At 36.5% G+C, this 21,022-nt stretch overlaps 1 protein-coding gene across 1 annotated transcript in view; it reads right to left on the bottom strand.

Annotated features, from left to right (window-relative positions):
- Positions 1 to 3,682: 3,682 nt before the first annotated feature.
- The window catches only part of map2k5 (mitogen-activated protein kinase kinase 5), a 52,787-nt gene continuing 35,447 nt past the window's right edge, over positions 3,683 to 21,022 (bottom strand). The window contains exons 20-22 of the mRNA XM_060859345.1: positions 16,819 to 16,880; positions 15,058 to 15,103; positions 3,683 to 7,220 (exon numbers count right to left, since the gene is read on the bottom strand). Of these exons, the coding sequence (XP_060715328.1) occupies positions 7,110 to 7,220; positions 15,058 to 15,103; positions 16,819 to 16,880 (219 nt within the window). The 3' untranslated portion in view covers positions 3,683 to 7,109. The remainder of the gene's footprint in view (positions 7,221 to 15,057; positions 15,104 to 16,818; positions 16,881 to 21,022) is intronic.

Below are 21,022 nucleotides of genomic sequence, written 5' to 3'. Positions count from 1 at the left end.
TGCATTGAAACTTTGCCCCCGGGCTACCGGTCGCCCAGGGGCACTTTGCCTAAACTGCGCGTGCGGTCTCGCGTCCTGCCGTTCCCCAAGCAGTGCCCTATAGGTAAACGCTGCACATTTGTTTACCACACACGCCAGTGAGAGCAGGTCCCGTGTACAAACACTGATATATTATAGCAATCGGCAGAGGGAAGTGGTGGAACCCTATATGAGCACATTAACTATTTAAAGCCAGATCAATGCCCTTCAGTTAACCCCAACTAAAAAAGTGACGCACAGATAGCGAGTCATGACGAAGTTAGCATTGCATCAAAGTGGAAAAGTGTTCTTTTAGAAAAATTAAGACATATCGAGGGGACATGATATCCATGAAACAGGGTCTTCATTAAATAGTCCGCTCATATTATGTTTAAAGATAAATTAGATATAATTAGCATGCATTAGTATGCATTATTGTTATTAGTGTAGTTTATGTTAAAAACTAAAGAGAAAACGAAGAATGTTCAGTTTTCTCGATGAATCTGTTTGGTATTTAAATTCAGTAATATCAAATTAGCAGCAGTTTTATTTCAGCAGAAGACCCAGTGCATAGAATTACAATGTGCATGTTTAAACTAAGTATAAAAATAGACAATCAGCATCCAAAGCGTTTTAAATCACAGGTATGAAGCTGAATTACATCTTTCCTTCGTTTTCTAAGCTGGTACAAATGTGCACTTTTTTACTATGTAGATATATGAATGTAGTGTGTTTTGTTAAAGCATTCAAAACTAATTTATTCACATTTACAACAGCTTAACCTATCTTAAAGTTGTACTATATTCACGTTTAGGTGAAAGATGTATGTTCAAGGCATAAAAAATAGACTCATTACATTTTTGATTTAAAATAGTATACAACATAAAATGAGGAATTTATTTATTATTAGCCTACACAAATTACCCCGCTAATTAATTAAACTGCGTTTAAGATAGTTTATTGGAAATAAAAGCATATAAAAAAATGCATATATTTATGTCTGCATTGTTTTATGTAATTTAATCTGGGGGTCACTAACAGAGACTGGATGGTTGTAAAACGTGCCAAGTGTCGCGGGGCCACCCGCCTGAGCTTAATGCAATATTGATGGTGAGCGAAACTTTAACCCGACTCGGACCTGAGCGCGTCCTCTTTCACCATACAAGAGGCTTCGCTCTGCTCCAACAATAATTACAATTTCACACTGTAATTATTCCTTCCCTGTTAATTATTTAGAGCACAGGCTGACTGCGGCACGGTTACCGTTTATGAAGGGGAGACTGGGTGGTGAGAGAGAAAATATGATATATATATGTATATATATATATATATATATATATATATATATATATATATATATATATATATATATATGTGTGTGTGTGTGTGTGTGTGTGTGTGTGTGTCTGTGTGTGTGTCCTGCTTTAATTAACATACATGATATTTGTAGTATTTCACTTGAGGATATATATATATATATATATATATATATATATATATATATATATATATATATATATATATATAACATATACTTTACTTTAACATATATGAAATTTGTAGTATTATATAATACTATCGGAGACTGTGTGGTGAGAGAAAATATGATTATATATATATATATATATATATATATATATATATATATATATATATATATATATATATATATATATATATATATATATAATACTACAAATATATGCTGTTTATTATATTATCATATAAGTAGGGCACCTACAATCTATGCTATTTGGACATAAATTAATGTGGTCATGTCCACTTTTTAACCCCCAATATTCTGTTTCTTTTTCCAGTTACAGTGATACTGGCTGTTTGCTGCATAGCTTTCATATATTATACAAATGATTAAATGATATAGATACAATATACCGACGTCTGAACCTTTCTGTAGTGTAAGTCTTACAGTGGCTCATATACCGTTGGCTATTTCTGTGCTGCTCCTTTTTTCCTTATTAATAATTAGCAACAACGAGGTTAAGATTAGTTTAACTTGCAGTCCTTTTGTTTGCAACACGACATGATTGTGACATGCTTTTAAGTAATCAATGGTTGTTTAGGGCACATTTTAATCAATAGGATAAATATTGTATTTCAGAAACATCTGGCATTATTAGTTCATTAATACTAGATATTATATTACATACATGAATAAACGAGTTAGTGATACAATATGTTGGGGGAAAAGGTCAAGGAAATAATTTGCAGTACATCGAGGTGTTTTAGAACATAATGTGCTCGCTAATTAAGATTTGTTTTATGATAGACTTATTGGATAAGGAGCTTATAGATTCTACTTTAAATGCATATATTTTTAGTTGTTACACATGTTTATTGTGGCAGACAAATTAATAATTAAATCATTGCTATTAAGGAATTTACTTAATGTGCAGATGCTCTACTTTATATTAATCCCTAATCCAGATCCAGTTCAGATAATATACTATGTCTTAAATGATACAATAACTATTAGAATTCATTTCAGCAAGCTGGTCTAGAGCAATAACAACAACAACAACAACAAAAACCGACTTATAAGAGGAGAAACATCTGATCATTTTAAGAGCATTCAGTGCTCTGAGTGTTTTGACTAGTGGAGTAGGGAACCTTCTTAGGTCTCAGGAGAACCCTAACCCTTCCTTCTCATATCAGCCACTCATATGGAGACTTCACGTCCACTTACTGTTCAGAGTTCTCCATACTTTCTCCATACCATATTACAGACAACAACATGGAGGATTAAAAGAAACTGAAACCTAAAAATATGAGAAAAAAAGGCTTAATCCAGACAATAGCTACACGACCTGCACTTGAGAGCTAAAGGGAAAACAAGCAGGTTATTTAAAAAAAAAAAAAAAAAAAAAGCACAAGGTCTAGTTTCTGGAGGTCACACCAGAGATTGGCACATAAATCAGTGCCAGAGTCATTCAGAGGGAGACGTTTAATAACCGTACCAGATGAAAGCCAATGTAGTACAGTAACCAGTTCTATCAGCAGCGTCTAAAAGCCACATGACCCCAAATAAATTCCACTTTAGCACCAGATCAATCAGCTCCGTTCATATTGATCTCTTTCGCCCTGACACTCCTTAAGTCGCCTGGCTGCAACCTTTTTTGTTTCGAGTGAAAATAGCGTTTCGATTACTGTTTTTTTTTTTTATTAGGAAAAGGATTGCTACAAGAGGTTCTCCGTGGCCCGAAAATTAAGTGGTGACATTTTAATTACTGGACATTGATAAAAGGATCTTGGTAATAGCGCTGACACGCGGCGTCTCCGTTCTTCCAGCCCGTGCGCGCTAATCGAACCGGACCGGTTTGGGAAAGCTGAAGGCCTGAGAGGGCTTAAAACGCTGCCCGCCGTAAATACACTCGGTTTATGGTCATATTTTTTTTGAAATCTAACTTAATTTTTGTCCTTTTAAGGCAGTCACTTTCTTTCTAGACGCTAGGTGGCGTCAATAAAAACTAGCACTTAAACACTTAATAATACTAAAAATACAGTTATTTTGATAGAAATCTCTTGGCACAACGACCACAATTTTCAGTAAGCAACTTGATCTTCATCTTGAGATCTCCCTTCAGTCATGTAAATGCTTTTGTCTGAGATTTACACATTCATTTATCAGGAACTGCCAAAACTCCTATAAAAATGGCTGTAGATTTTATTAATTGTCCAGAAATGACTGTAAAATTGACATTGAACAACTGTACCACAGATTTACAGTAAAGTACTGCGGCATCTCGCATACTACAAAATAACACACAGTTCAGTACCTTTGCTCATTTGGCTGATGAGAGCGAAAAAAGCGACATAATGCAACTGAGGTGAAGGTTAAAGGATCTTGTACAAGGACTCAACAATGGCACTTAAGCGGTAGCAGAATTTGAACACCGCACCTAGCCTCAGCCTAACTAGCTAAACTAGCTTGCATTGATTCAATCAATTGATCTTCCAGTGAATTAAGTTTCACTGATAAATTGCATTGAGTCAGGATGAGCTGGTTGATCTAGCTGCATTGGCGACGTGGTTAAACCTTTGAGTTACACATTAAAAGGTAGTGTGTTGTGTGCAAAACCCAAGACTTCCACATTACTATAATTGGGTAAGAAGCATCCTGCATCAATTCTGTTGCTTTGATTAAAAAACCATCAGTCAAACAAGCAATTGTACTGGATTACGTGTTGTTTTATAGTATGGAAGATATTACAATACTTAACTGGTTACTCTGCTGTCAGTATATTAATTTAGATTTTTGGCAGCCCTTGATAAATATGTAAATGTCCAACAACATGAGCAAAGGAAGATACTGAGGTCAGGGGTTGGTCACCCATCAATCAAAGCAACAGTATAGCAGCTTACATAAATTGCACACAACAGGAGGCATGCCTTTAAGCGTATATATGAGAAGTGGCTTGGCAATGACTCAAAATATAGAAATAAAAGCAGCTACTTGGATGTGAACTGCAATACATTTTGTTTTTGAGCTGTAATTATTTAAAAAGAATCACAACACTCATCAGTATCTTTACAGATGTTTTAGGTGACAAGATACTATTAGGACATCTCTGTTGTGCAGCAGGAATGACTGCTACCGGGATCACAGGTCCAGTGATACAGGTTCAATCATAAACTTGGGTTACAGTCTGTATGGAGTTTCTGTGCACATTCTTCTTGTCGTTTAGGGTTTCCTCCAACTTAAAAAAACACATGCTACTTTGTTGATTGTCTGTTAAACTGCCCAGGGATGTGAACTGCCCAGAAGATGAATATTTTGTATAACTTTCATGTAATGTATAAAATTTTATAATCATCATAAAAATAGGCAAGACTCCTAAACAATACACATTATGTAACAGATTTGGTAAGCATAAAAATACAAAAAAAAAAAACAAACAAACAAACAAAAAAAACAAACAAAAAAACCCAACACATTCAATTATAGGAATTTATACCAAACACAGATTTAACAAATGTGTGACAATCCTGACAAATTGACTTTTTAAAAGATCCTCAAATATTTTTCCCCTCCTTAAAGATCTAAACTTTCAACATGCTAAAAAAAATGCTCTAAACAATATCAAAGTTCAATGTAAACTTAGCTGTGCTTTATAATAAGCCTAAAGTATTGCTAATGATATTATTTTCCCAGAATAAAGTAATACCAACACATTTCAGGTAATAGAGAAAAATAAATGTCACACAATTTTTCACAATAATGACCAGGCTTGTGTTGTTTGTGCACCTACGAATGCATTTAGACAAATAAATACGCAGTTAAAAAAGCATAAGGGACACTTTTGGATTTCTTCACAGAAAGCATTTTCTACTACACACATTAAAATGGCCCTTTAATGGCTTGAAGTGCAGTTCTTTATATTAAGAGAATGAAGTGAGGTGTTTATAGGGGCATCAAGAGAGAGACAACATTCTGAATGTTTCATTTACTTAGGAAATGTTGAAGGTGTGCAAACATCCAAAGCAATGTGAAATGAGACTCATGTGCCACCAGTGAAACACATAGTTCTTTAAAAAAAAAAAAAAAAAAAAAAAGGAATAAAGAGAAGACGGTAACAGTGCATTTGAGTAGGAATTAAAATCAAAACCTGAACAAAGACATCATAAACAATGTAAGATATTTGGATGCATTCGGTAACATTTGGCAAAAAAACCTTAACCCTTCAAGTCTTATACTTACTTTGAGTATAATGTTCTACCGCTCAATTTCTCCACTGAAATCTCATCAGGTATTAACTGTTGCAACACCTTTCATGTCCAAGTGGTGCAGGATGCATAATATGTGCCTAAAGCACTGCTTCATTTATAAAGTAACGCTGTATAAAAACACAGCAGTACAATAAGTGCATTATGGCATAAAACGTCTTTTAAGTGGCCCACGGAGTATTGTAGTAGCAGGCAGATGTGGTGGGTTGATGCAGCTGTAACATATGAGGCATGTTAGTCGGCAGCTGTCAGTGGTTAATAGAATAGTGAGCAAAAATTATTTACTCCCTGCTGTGGAATGATTACATGCTGTAGTGGAGAGGGAGGATGATGCTGATTTGAATTAAATATATCTAATAGATAAGCGAGGTCATTTGAGTTGAAAGAGTAAGAATTAATACCTATCTTTATGTGCACTCGAGGTTAAACAAGTGGCTGTAATAACTCACTAAACTGGAATAAGAGTATTAAGTGTGTTATTGTGGTTTATACATTGCACGAGACCTCAGTGTGACTCGAAGGGGAACACGGTGCACTACAGATCAATTACACACAATCTTAGAAGATTTCTGCCTAATCCGGATGACTCCTGCAGTTCCTTTTGTGAGTGCCCAATGAAATTTTCAAATAAATTTAGTGCACAAAATATAAACGAAAGCTACATTTAAACCAACGTGACCCTGATATTAAACAGCAACTGTGTCACAAAGCAATTTAAGAGCAATGTGCCACATGCAGTACACTCCTACATTAATGACTGAGGCCTTTCCTTTTCTCATGGGCATCATATCCGATTGCCTGTTCAGTAAAAATCTACTCTCTCTTACTAATTTGGCTGCTGCTTTTATCCAATCCAATGTACAACTGAAACAAGACACGACTGAAGAGATAATGGTTAAGATCTTGCACGAGGACTTAAAATCTGTGGCAGTGTGGAGATTTTTTTTACCTCACAACCTTTTGATCAGTAGCCCAAAGTCTTTCCGACAAGGGCTCGGAATGCAAAACGTTTACTCTGCATTATGAGGTGTCCTAGTTTATCCTGGAACAACCCTATTAAAAAGCTTTTTCTTCATGGGCCATCTGCTACGGAAATGATGAGAGTCATTCGGAAGCCTGAAATATTTATACTGCAATTTGCACAAGCATTCAAAAACAAATATATATATAGTAAAACAAAAATAAAGATTTGGAGTTATTGGATCCATCAAAAAAATAAGGTTCATATGCACTCTGGAGTTTGTTTATAGGTGGTCTCCTTCAAGTAAGTCCAGCCATTAAACCTCTGTACACTCAGTGGCACTTGATAGAAAGAAAAAAAGAAAGGGTCCTTGTTGTATCACGGCTCCTTACATTAGCCCCTGAGCCTGCTGGGATTTGCGGTCCTCCAAGCTCCGACACACCCACATGGACACTACCTCGGTATTCCCGTCATCGTATTGTGTGATAAATGGATGGTCCTGTAAAAGACAGCAAAAGAATGAATATCAGTTAGACCTTTTTTTTTATGGGTGTAAAGAAACCATTATGAGACACAAGTTCTGGGTTTGACCCTGATACTGATACTGTGACAAGGTGACTGGCAGGAGAACTTTTCTTCCATTCTAGCCCCAAAAAGGTAAATTATAAAACACCATGACAGCGAACTCATTGCTTGAACTAATCTTATTAACAGAGCATATGCTAAAAAAGCATGGTGTATGATTTAGTGGCTGTGCTGTTGTTACTTAAAGGCTTCTGTCTCCGCTGTGACCCTGCCACTGGCTGCCCAGTTACTGTGATTCCTGATTGGAGCTTTAGGCTTTGGAGATAAATTAGCAGTGACACTCTGCGCTGTTTAAATGAATGTGTCTTTCCTTATTACTCTGATGTAGCGATTTTGGCAGAGGCACTTGTGTACCACTTAAACTGCACGGGCAAATCCTAATTAAATAAGAGATGGAATTAAGGAGGAATATAAAATGAAAGGAGTGTTAAAGGACATTTTTAAAGGGCGTTTTTAAATGAATCATACTTTAACCAAGATCATATTTCCAACATAATCAACAGAGGTAACATAACTTTTGACATAAAACATTAAATATACCGTATATGATGGAGTGTTTTTTTTATTTTATTTTAATGTGAACAATTTATACATTTCAAAGAATACAAGCTTATGGTGGTAAAGCAACAGAAAAGCCTGGTAATAAAAAGTAATGTGTAATAAGAGTACATAAATAATTAAATAACTAAAATTAATAATTAATATTATTTGAATTTTACAGTCATTGTTGTGCAAACCTAATGAAAAAGTTCATCAAACAATCTTTGACATTCCATGCTGTTAATTATTAGCTATCTGATTATAAAGATTAAGGCTGGACAATATGATGAAATATTTACAATATCATGATAACTTGTTAGCTAGAAGCTTGTTAGCAAACCTGTATATACTGTAATGCATATTGCAAGTCATTGAAAATATAATACGTTTTTGTTAGAAAACAAGGCCAAAAGATCTACACCATGCCAGTCATTTTCATACACTCTGTTTCTCCTTTTCTCACAGACACGCACTCTTGGTCTCTGTGAGGACAGAACAGGACCATCAATCGTGCTGTCCTGCTAATGGTGAGCTCTGTGTGTGCCACAGTGAGGTTAATCACTCTCAGCTCGGGGTTGTGTTGTGGCCCGTCCTGAGGGCGAGTCGTAGCGAGCACCCTTCTCATCAATCAACTAACCCGGGCACCGCCTTGCCAGCCTACACCAGCTCTGGGCTCAGATATAGAGCAGTAATATGCAGCTGAACCCAACACTCCACTGTGACCCTGCCAGCCCGGATGAGGGTTTGACCATGTAGGGCGGCCTGTTTTTGACCCGGCATGGAGAATAAGAGCATTTACAGGACGTTTGGGAGGAGATGCAGTCAAGGACAGGAAAAGGGACATTTGAGGAGAAAGAAATATATAAATAATCAACACACAAGTGTGCGTGCACACACGGTCAATGATCAGTCGCATGCTCTTACACACATTTGGACAATGACAAGCTGCAATAAATCAGAGCTCAGGCGGTCAGTTGCTTGTTTGCCTGGACTGACAAAGGCCACATTCACACACACAATCCCACCACTCACCACCTGTGTGTCCCTCTGTTCCCTGTGACTTAGAAGAGAAAATAAGTGTGTGTGTGTGTCTGAGAGCATGCCGAGAAGTGCACCTCCATTAATTAACCCACCTGCTGCTAACACTGCACACATGCAGAGGAAGTTATTAAGAGAGGAAAGGCAGAATAAATACTGCTTTAGTTAGGTCATTATCAGCTTCTGCTTACCTCTCTACCGTCAGGCGGAAAAAACTCATTTAAAAGTGTGGCTACATTAATCACAGCCCCATATCAAAGTGTGATAATCACCTGAATTCTCAGTTAAAATAAAACTGCCAAACCCAGGGGAAATCTCACCCTACTCTTTAATTGTTTCAAGTCTGCGATAGGCCGTTTAATCTAAGATTAATTTATGCTTTTTTAAATAACTCTACATATGATTAATAAGCTTGAAAATTAAAAGGAGTCTAAAGCAATTATAACAAGTGGTTGGTCATCACCTCATTAGAATGTGTTAAAGAGCAGCAACAGTAGAGTGGAGTGTGTGCCAGCATGTGTGTGTGTGTGTGTGTGTGTGGCTGATATTAGTGCAGGGAAAATAGCACGAGACAGACAGACGGAGTGAGAAAGGTGAAGAGGTCACTGTTATAACTAGGTCTTGGCAGATTTGCATACTAATGACATGCTCCCACTGGATATATAGGTGTGTGTATGTGTCTGAACGTCTAGGCTAAAGCTTCATGATCTCTTAATTCCACTCTCACCATGGGAAAGACTATTCGTCTAGATTACAATAGCGCATGGCCATAGCAGAGCCGCAGCAAGCCGAGTCATGTCTGCCACCTGAGTCTCAGGTAAGACTTCATGAACACGTGTAAACATGCACACACAGACACGTGCACACAGACATACACTCACTCACTCTGCTTCAGTTTTACCGATAAACAGGAATTAAATTGAGTGTGATACAGAGAGTGTGTCTCTCCATTGCCATGTGTGTTAGTGGCACTTTCTGATTATGTCATTTTGTTGCTCCTCTTCAAAATTTTCACACACCAGCAGTTCAAGCAGTTTAACACTTTGCAACTGTTTAAGAAGAACACAATTCTACATAAATCAGCTATAGACATGATGTATTGTTTAAAGGTTGCTTTTTTGTTTTTGCACCAAAGCTACAAGAATAATGCATCTAATAAAAAAGTACTGAAAGTCTCTCTCTCCCTAAGTGGCCAATTCACCGTGTTCATAATTCCAACACTGTCTCGCTGCCTATTCTCATTTTAAACTGAGAGCAGAGGCAATCAGCATGACCATCTATATGTGTATATATTATTTTTACTGTTAAACTGAGCTAAAATCTATTTCTTTAAATATACATATAAACCGTATTGGTTTATATTGGTTTATATGTGTATTTAAATTCATAGGTGACTAGAGTTTCTGTCCCATCTTTTATTCATTGTGCACACTACCCACATTTACTTGGTATACGTTCATGAATGCTGCTTAGATGAATTATTCAAGATGCCAATTAGAGCATTATTACAATGCTGAATTGTTCTGATTAAAAGAGTGATGTTGCAAATTTAATTACTCGCCATTCTTATGTAAATAATCCTGAGCAAAAAAATTACTGTTAATATTTTGCATAAAAGCAAGTGTTAGCACGGAATAATAAATAATAAAATATTAGTTTTAGGCTACATGTGATTACTCTGAGAATAAAATTAAACATGTGCCACTGAAAGATATACAAGAACTTGATTATATACGGTTTGAAGGCAAATATTTACATAGACTTGGGGTGAATTTGACTTTCATTAATTGTGAGATACTGTACACTAGCCTCAAAGCTCCAGCACAAAACATAAAAAGAAAAAAAAATGTTTCGGTTGATTGATTGTATATGAGGTGGAAAATACTTTGCACAAAACATTTCACCAAATATTTGAAAATAGCATGAAGGAAAGTGCTTCAGGAACCTAAAATAAAAAGGTGAACCTCATTCAGTAATTGGAAGTTCATTGAAATGTTGAAGACCTAGTTTTGCATGGATGAGCAAAATCAGTGTCCTTGGTTGTGTGTGTGTGTGTGTGTGTGTGTGTGTGTGTGTGTGTGTGTGTGTATAAAAGAGAAAGGTTTACCCCAAAGCCACAGTGTTATCAAGCTAAAAGCTAGGATCACTCTCACGGGACTCCTCAGCGTGCTAATGTGTAAACAAGTCATCACAGTGATGTCAAAGGGCTTTCAAAGCCCACTCTCATCCTGTTCCCTACAGTGTGGGCCACAGGCATTCAGCAAGGCTATGCGTCTCTCTTTAAAGGGCTTCTCCCTTGAGCCCTAGCTCTTACCCACATACACATTTGCAAAAACAGAAGCACACAAAAACACACAGACACGCTCCTCCGTGAGAGCACGCACACCCTGTCCGTAATCAAGCTGCCCAAGGGAAGGGAGGGTGCCTATAGGTCTCTATAGGTCTCTAACAGATATGGGGTGTAGGCTACGGCACTCGCTCTTTTGTCATCAGTAGCATCATGTGCTACAGCTGGGGCCTGCGGTGCTGCACGCTCCTCTGGGACAAAAACTGCTAAAAGGACAATGACAACTGGGTGACAATGAGAGAAGTCCATAGGGAAGTCCACATGTCAATCACTACACAATCACTGCTGGAACCTCACATGGAAGAAACGTAGTACAACAGCTGATCAGGTTGAAATTCACTGTGATAAACAGAAGCTATAAATTATAATTTTTTTTACTAGATATGTGCTGACAATTGTGCTAAAATAAAATGTCTTCTTGGTGAGTTCAGAGAACTCAAATTATTACTCTTTACAACACTGGTGAAAAGAAAAGTGTTTCAGAATCTACAACACACCAAACCTAGGACAGATAGGCTACAACAGCAGAAGAGCACACAGAGTTCCACACATGTGTGCCAAAAACAGTAATCTGAGTCTACAATGTGCACAGGCTCATCGATACTGAACACTTGAAGACAGGAAAAAACGTTGCCTGGTCCTTTAACGATCTTCAATTGTTCACTTTAGTATTTTACCTTGATTATATTAGCTCGCATACATATAGATAGATGTACTTTATTGAGCTCCAACAGGAAACTTAGGAACATTTGTTTCTTGCGCCAAAATGAAACTTTCCACCTTTGGCCAAAGTCCATCTCCAGGCTTGTAACATGAACTATAATATGTTATTAATAATTAGATATCTATCTAGCTAATTTAGTGGCTCTTTTTCTAACCCTCTATATCATATTTTCAACATAAATTAAGAAAAAGATCCTGCGCAAACCAAGCTTGAATTGATATGAACTGTTGAGGATCGTTCTTGGTCAAAATGCTTTTAAATTTTAAGCACTGACAACAAGGGACATACTGAATGAAATCTCAGTCCAAACAGACCACGGGGCTCAAAAACAAACCCAGGACCTTAAATCTCCTTTCCCATCATGCTAACCTAGGCATGTACTCTACACCTCTATACACATATATATATATACACATGAGGACAAGGGAATACTGCTGAATTTGTTGAGAAATCATTCAATAATCTCGAATTACGGTTTGATGTTTGATGTACACAGCCATGAGTAGAGACTTGTGTACCTTCAGAAAACAACCTCATAACTATATTGACACACACTACCACTTAGACACTTGCACATACACTGCATTTGCACCTGGTTCTCAGTGGACGATGCTGCTGTCCATGGTGCTGAAATGACAACGTTCACAGCCTTTCAATACGTCAAGTGCCGATAGCTGCAACCTTCTGTGCTAAACCGTTACCCGAGATATCCATCAAACTCACAAAAAGGGCATCAAAGGGCACATGGAGCATGGAAGACTTTGTCTAACTCAGAGGAACAGGCCAAAGTTTAGCATGAATGTCTGCGAAAGTTAACAGCAATGCCAAAGAGCATTAAGTGAGCAGCAAGAGCACAGACACGAGAGACCCTCATTCAGCTTATGCTCTGATGATACAGAATTGTTGGGAAGCAGGTATAAAGGCATATAATGACAATACAATATGACAATATAATGACAATATGACAATATTGACTATATAATGACATACAAGCTATTAAATAATATGTATATAACATTCAGAAGAGGAGATGCAAACATTTATACAAAGATTAATTACAATTTATTTGACTATTTTCAATGTTGGAAAAACCATCACACTAAAAAGGGGTTAAAATACATTTCTTAATGTTTTTTGTCTTCAGTTGAAATGTAGTCTGATGCAAATGCAGAATTTAAGTTCTAAAAATAAAAAAAAATAAATGAGTATGTAATTAATGCAATGCTATAATCTGCAATTATAACTGAGCTTGCAGATTAGTAGAGAATATTATGTTTCAGGTCTCCCATAATGCCACATGATGTTCTTGTTCTTTGCATATAGCCTACTTGTGCACCCAGAGTACAGAAATGTCCATCTTTTAGCTGAGACTTATTTTTTTGAGAGAGCAATTATTTATCCTTCTTTAATCCTTTATCCATATCAGCACAGACTCCAAACATAAATACATTATGGTTAGGTACAAGTGTAAACAAAGGTTCTAAGCAAATCTTTTTCGTATACATGTTTTAATTTATTAGACATTTAATTTTTTACTTATTCTAGTAAAAATCTGCCACTAGGATAGTGTTAATTTCGTCACCTATTTTTAATTTAGTCTTAGTCTTGTGCCAAATGTCCTTGTTAGTTTTACTCATATTTAGTCATTCACATATCTTTTTTTGTTAGTCAAGTTTTAGTCGACTAAAAGTCTCGTCATTTTAGTCGAGTTTTAGTCAAAAGAAAACTCAAGGTATCTTAGTCAAGTTTTAGTCGACTAAAAGTCTTTTAATTTTAGTCTAGTTTTAGTCAAAAAAAATTGTAGTCTTTTTTAAATAACACATTATTACTGAGATTATTACTGATAAATATTTCAGTAAAAAAAGTGTTTCATATCTCAAACATTGGTTAAATGTCATAATTACCTGACAAATTACACTTGAATGATTTTTGTTGAATGCAAATGTTAAACGTGTCTGGTTTTCAATTTCTGATTTAGGAGACACATTCACAAATGATTAACCTGTACTGAAGAGTATTTTATTTTAACCAACACAATTCAAAAGCTGGGGCCCAACAGACTCCGACTGACAACTTAAGTTACAAAGGTTTTTAAAACTGTTTTGGTTGCCTTGTGTCTCATGTTTCTGTTCAAATCAGAAATAAAATAAATATACTCAGAAAAACTGAAAAGAATAGGCCTACTTTACTGTGGGCCTAAAATACAACCTATTTACAGTCTGCGAATCACAAAAGTATCAGTGAGAAGTTGAGAACACTCGTTTAAACAGTGCATACACTCAAACCTGACTGCACATCACATTTTTTACTTTATTGATACTGCTTTTAATCGTAATGCAAAGACCGGTCATCGGGACATAAGGTGTCATGTACAATAAAAGAGACTGCGCAGCGACAGGAAATATAATTTAACACAAAAAGCCTGACTAGACCAGGGTGGACTTGCGCTCGGACGAATTGTTTCTACGCACACACTAAACAGCGCGAAGCCGCAATCTCGTTCTGAATATTTTAAAGGCGTAACAGCTGATGAAAAAGCAGAGACAATTGTAGACGAAAATGAAGAGAGATTTTATCTTAGTTTTTATTTTATACAAAACATTTTCGTCTCGTCTTTTTTCGTCAACAATAATGCATGCTAATTTAGTCTTAGTCAGCGTTTTTGGACAGTGGTGCAGTCTTGTCATCGTCTCGTCTTAGTCATGAAAAAAAAGGTTGTTGACGAACATATTTCGTCTCGTCTCGTCTGACGAAATTAACACTACACTAGGGTAAGACAATTTCAAGCTAAAGTTTGTGTTGTATTGATATATATATTAGATACACTAAATGTTTTCTGTCTTAGCCTTATTACAGATTTTGAAATTGACCAAATCGGAGTCATCAAGCAAGGCTTTACAACTATTACTTCTGAATCAATTCCAATCAAGCCACAAAATTGAAACATGCTCTTTAAATGCTACTAAAACAATTTTTACAGGCTTGATTAAAAAAAAACCATAATTTACAAAGCTGCCACTTAATCTCTGACTCATTTTTAATAAATATAGGTTTAATAACACAGTTTTCACACAGCTGCTGCCCTAAAAAACACATACTTACCATGAGGTTATTGGGAGCAGGACGTTCTTTTGGCTGTTTTTTCATGCTGTGGACAGAAACAGAGGATGCAGATAAACATGCAGATAAAATAAAGCCACAATAAGGACAGCAGAGGCCATTTATGAAAGAACCTGGATCTTATTTTTACAAATTTAACCCAAGGACATGGAAATAATTAAGCGTTAAAGCGACTCTTTTGCTTTCTCCTTTTAAAATTAGCCAGAAAGATAGTCAGAAAGGTCACCATAAACAAATGATCTGATGCTAAATGACATCCTTGTTAATAATGATGGGTAAAGTAAGTTCATAAACAGCTCTCCGTGGCACAGATCTACCCATAGGTGGGGTACATCACTCAACCTGACCCATATACAAGATAACAGTGATTGCAGGGGCATACAGGTGTACAGAGGCTGTTTGGGCTGTGATGAATGAAGCATCCTCAAGAACAGGATAATTATAGAAGGGGGCATTGCCATGGCAGTGCCAGGCAGGGGTAGTAGGGCAAAACCAGTTGACCTGTGTGTGTAAATAAGATGTGTGTTGAGTAAACAACAGCTGCTAAACATGTCCCAACACATCTGGTTATTGCCACAGGGCTTGGAGGATCCAAACAAGAAAGGGGAAGAGGGACAGGAGGCAGTAGGGATTCTGGGTGCATGTGGCACAACCTGGGGAAATGTGTTTCTTGTCATTTGTTATACTTAAGAGACCAGAGTGTGGTTTGAAAAAAGACAAACACGGCCAGGTCATATCAACATCTTCGAATGTGTCATATGGGATTTTAAATTAGACAGGGTGCTATTTCCCCAGCATGAACCCAAGCCCTGTCCATTCTAAAGAAAAATTTACTAATTTCAACACGGACAGGTCCTGCATCCTGCAATCAGTTTAAAGTGATTCTGATTTGAATTGATGAAAATATTAGCAGTTATGTGATGTGCCAGTAAGACAGAAATTGAAATCAAACAGAGAAGTGTGCCAGGAAAATGTTCACTTGGTTTTGGTGAGAGGAAATGGGACTTATGCCCATTTTATAGAGACAAAAACTGTTAGTCTATTCACTCCATAAACAACAACTGGCATGCTCAGTCTTGGCTGACTGTCGTTATGTCTCTTAAAACATCTCTTTTCTAAAAAGTGATGTTTGCCATCCATGGCTGGAAGTCCAAGAAAGGAAAGATGGCTATGTTCTTATCCACATCAATTACAGTGACTCTAAACAGGGTACCTCATGTATGCATAAAAGGGCAGATAGTTGACTCCTCTGACTGTTACAGAGCCCTTCATTTGATGCATTTTTAAAAGGTTTTCGACATAATTAAATAATATTAGAGTGTGGCATGGTGGTGCAGTTGGTAGTGTTGCCATCTTACAGCTCCAGGTTTCCCATTTTGATCCTGAGCTCAGATTATTGCCTGTGTAGAGTTTTATATGTTCTCCTAATGTCTGGGTGAGTTTCCATTTTGTTCCTCAGATTTCACCCCCTTCCTAAAACAAGCCACACTAAATTGCCTCTTGGTGTGAAAGTGTGAGCCCATTGAGCCCATTAGTGCCATTCATATGTGTGCCTCATGCATAGTGTTCATGAGACAGTTCAGTGCCTACTGAAAATAAATCGATGCAATGTTTTAAAATAACCAGTAGGACAAAATTGGGAAAAGAAATGTTTTCGGCTGAACTAAAACAGTTCTGAAATAATTAATAACTGAAATCAGCTTTATAATGAATGGGAATCAGAGATGAATCGCAAACACTCACCACTGTGTTATGAAGTGCACAAACTTCTCACTGAACTGACTGACTGGAAGCATAGGAGGATCCTGAAACATAGAGCATGGACAACAACGTTATCAAAAAAATCGCAAAAAAAAAAAAAAGGATTAAAAGTACAAAAGCGTTGTTGTTCAGAAGCTGGGTGATTGTGCATTACAACCCCTGGGGACATTTAATCATTAGGCCTCATAGACAATAGGTATGAACGATAAAAGGACAAACATAAAAGAGAAAAATTGATAAAGACCTTGAACCAAGCAGACTGAATGCATATGTACGTTTTTCCCCTCCAAAATCTCAAAAACTCCACACAGTCAATAATATGTAAATACATGTTCTAGTTTCCTTGATGAAGATGCTTTGCCTTTGGTGAAAAGCATAGAGAATATTGATTTATCTGCAGCACCTGAACCCCACTTTTGTTGAGAGAAATACAATATAGAACAATGCAGAGCCGTGATTACACGAACAAATGCGGAGACCCTGTATAATAAAACAGAGGTACAGGAACAGAGTAACGGTTGAGAGAGAGAGAGAGAGAGATAGAGAGAGAGAGAGATAGATAGATAGAGAGAGAGAGAGAGAGAGAGAGAGAGAGAGAGAGAATTGTTCAACACAAATTAAGAACTTCTAAATAATTCTTTATAGAATCAATTGGGATCGGTGCATATGACCATAAACAGTTGAATCTCTGAAGGTCTAGAATACCCAAAACTTCTGCATCTGTCCATGAAAAATTGCAGCTATTCTCTATCATGCACAGTTAGTGGAAAAGTAAAACTTCTCAATCAAATAAAAATAACCGTTAAAAATATAATTTGGGTATTGGGTATAAAATGATTGGTTTGCTTGAGTCTTGAACAAATATGAAAGGTTATGATCATTAGAATAAAAAATAAATAGTAACTTCAAGGGGAGATAAACAAAATAGAAGCTGGATAGAAGCTATCCTGTGGATAACAGGATAATAGGAACCAATTTGTTCTGTGGATGTTCCACAACATTATAAATATATAAGTCTTTCATTAAACAATAAACAAAAACTGCTTTTGTACAAAAGATAAATTAAGTACTTCAGGACACGCTGTTATTGGAAAATAATCAAGTTCAGGGTTATAATTTAAATAGTGAGTTATTGTCTAAATGTTTCAGGTTTTTATATTATGACAATATCACTAATATTAACACAACTACCGAAACTTTACCACATAGAGTCCCTGCTGCTTCTAAAGGATTTATTAGTTTTTTTTCATTCTCATTTTTTCTGTGCTAACAGCAATGGAAAGAGCAATATTGTGGTGTTTAACAAATGCTGTTTTAAAGCTCAATTTGTTGTATTTTGAATAAGTAGAGAGGTAAAAAGGGGAATAGAAAGAGGTTGGTATAAATGTAAATATTATACGTCATCATTAATTAGATAAAATTAAATTAAATAGTAAAATTAAATTATTTAATAATTATTCAATGAATTAAACCTAATAAACTGATAATAGCCTAATATAACATACTAGTGCTCACTGCACAAAAGAAGTTGTTTATGTAAGAAATTAAGTTTTATCTGTCTAATGGGTTACATGCTGTAATGATGTGTTTATTACATCACATTAAATGAAAGTAAAAGACAAGTATTATTATTATTATTATTATTATTATTATTATTATTATTATTATTATTAGTAGTAGTAGTAGTAATAGTAGTAGTAACAACATTAATAACCAATTAATTTAAATAATGAAATGAAAAAATGAATGAATGAATCAATCAATATAAAGATAAATAATATAAAAATTAAAAATGTATCCATAAGGAAATACACATCTAAAGTACAAAAAGAAAGGAAGTCAGTTTAAAATGAAACCGAAAATATAACAAAAGAGGCAAATAATCATGATGTCAATATTGAGCAAAATAATTACAATTATTATTTTATCCATTATCATGCAGCCCAACCGACTGCAATCTCATTACACAGAAAGACGCACAAAATAATGCAGAAGTCATCCACTCAAATCACAGAAATGTGGATTGATCCTATTGGCTATTAAAAAGCCCTTTGGGCTGCTTTCCTCCTCCTGTAATTTTACTTGCTCTCTTTATGCCCTGTGCTCCAGGTAGGTTTCAGGAGTATGATGCATGCACCTATTTAAATTAACAAAGCAATGAGAGCCGAGGATGTGTCACCGCTCGAGTGAGCTGCAGCCTAGTGAAGCATCCATACATCATTACACAGCCTGGGCCGACAGCCTGAAGGCTTACACAAACTCACATACACACACGAGCACACACACACACACACACACACACACACACACACACACACCTGCCAGCGAATATGCACAGATATAGTAGAAAACACACATCTGCACACGAGAGCGCTTTGATGTGGGTGTAGTAAGATAAAGAAGATGATGATGATGAAAGCTCTGCTGTATTATGCAGCTCACTGCCATTATCAAGCACCACAAACGGCTGGAGACCCGAAGCCTCGCTTTCTCCACAATACCAGCGGTAAATATACATGTAATTGCCTGGCAGCAATTATCAGGCAAAATTAGATCAGTAATTACAGCGGTGAATTTAAGCAGGAGTCTTATTAGGGACATCAGCTCCTTCTCAACACACGGGAAGAGCGCATCAATAAAAGACAAGCTGCCCTGCAGATGGTCAAACGAGCCGCTGGGCACCGAGAACCGGCTGTATGCTTCAGCACAACACAATGCAACAACAGAGAGCACGACTGAGAGTTAGACAAATTGATGAAGAGAGAGAGCGAGAGAGAGAGAGAGAGAGAGAGAGAGAGAGAGAGAGAGAGAGAGAGAGACAGACAGACAGACAGACAGACAGCGAGAGGGGGGACAAAGGGAGCTCTTGTGTGTATTACCTCATTTAGCTGTTTATTCACCCCTCACCTGAGCCCCGTGAGACCTTGCAACCGATTATTAATGCCTCTCCATGACAACCACACACAGTTTCTCACACACTCACACATATTCATGATGCACTTCATCCCCAGTTCAGATACACACACAATGCTCTGATTTAGCACAAAATTGATGACGGATGCTAACTGACTGCTCCCAATTCAAGGTTGACGTTAAACTGTAATTCATTGAATATTTTGGTGCACTTCATGAATGTTTCTTTTCTCTCATTCAGTTCACTCTTTCTTTACTTGCCCTCTATAGATCTCCCCATTTCTTTGCTCAAACTCTGTAACACCACAGAAAAACAATGGATTCATTTTGCCATACTAAGAAGAAAAATAAAAAAGGCAAAACAAGACTATGAAACACCTAAAGACAGCAGTTAATAAACGCTCATAATGAAAGCCTGACACACATGCATTCATTAACTCAATGCAATTTAAATGCATTTATAAGTCCCATATAAGTCAGTATAATTCATCATCTCTGAGACATCTCAAATAAAAAAAATGCGATAGTATGTTAACCATGTGAATAAAACAAATACCCTATATGACACATATGCTCTGCAATATAGAATGGATTATGTATAATCACAAAACCTTTATAACATCATAATTCAATATATTTATAGTAAAGTAAAAAACCTTTTTGTTAATACATGCTCTATAGTCTGGATCTAAACATTGGTCAATTTTTTTCTTGGCTAACAGTTTCGAACATTACCCACAATGCCGTTCAACTACTCATGTGGCGCTGATAGGAATAAGCTTTCGCATAATCTCTACCTAAAAAAAAGGCAAAGCAGTGGCGTTTATCTGTCCACTCAGTTATTCTGTTTACTAAGTCCATTAATCTGCCTATCTTTTATGCTAATATTACCATCAAGATCATCGCACTTGTCACCTTATAGATGCCTCTTGTCGTCTTGTTGTAACTAATTGAGACGAGGCCCTGTAGGTCAGTTCAACTTCATCCAATAGCTGCACTGCATTCCAGACTCTGAGCTCAGTGTTTGCTATCTCCCTAACTTTTACACTGGATATAATAGGTCATCTTTGAAAAATGTTGTGTGGCATAAGAACTTTCAAACTCTTCTTAATACTAAAAATGTCTCAGATATGTTTGAAAACGTTCTCCTGTTAAATGCCATTCTAACTGTTTTAGCAAATAATCCCATTGTGACATGAGCAACAGACAACTGCCACCTTCTCACAGGAATAATGGAAATACTTCAATAAATTGGTATTTAATTTGATTCAGG

Source organism: Tachysurus vachellii, chromosome 23 (assembly GCF_030014155.1).
Source record: "Tachysurus vachellii isolate PV-2020 chromosome 23, HZAU_Pvac_v1, whole genome shotgun sequence".
NCBI classification, from domain to species: Eukaryota; Metazoa; Chordata; class Actinopteri; order Siluriformes; family Bagridae; genus Tachysurus; species Tachysurus vachellii.
This window is presented reverse-complemented; position numbering and strand designations above follow the sequence as displayed.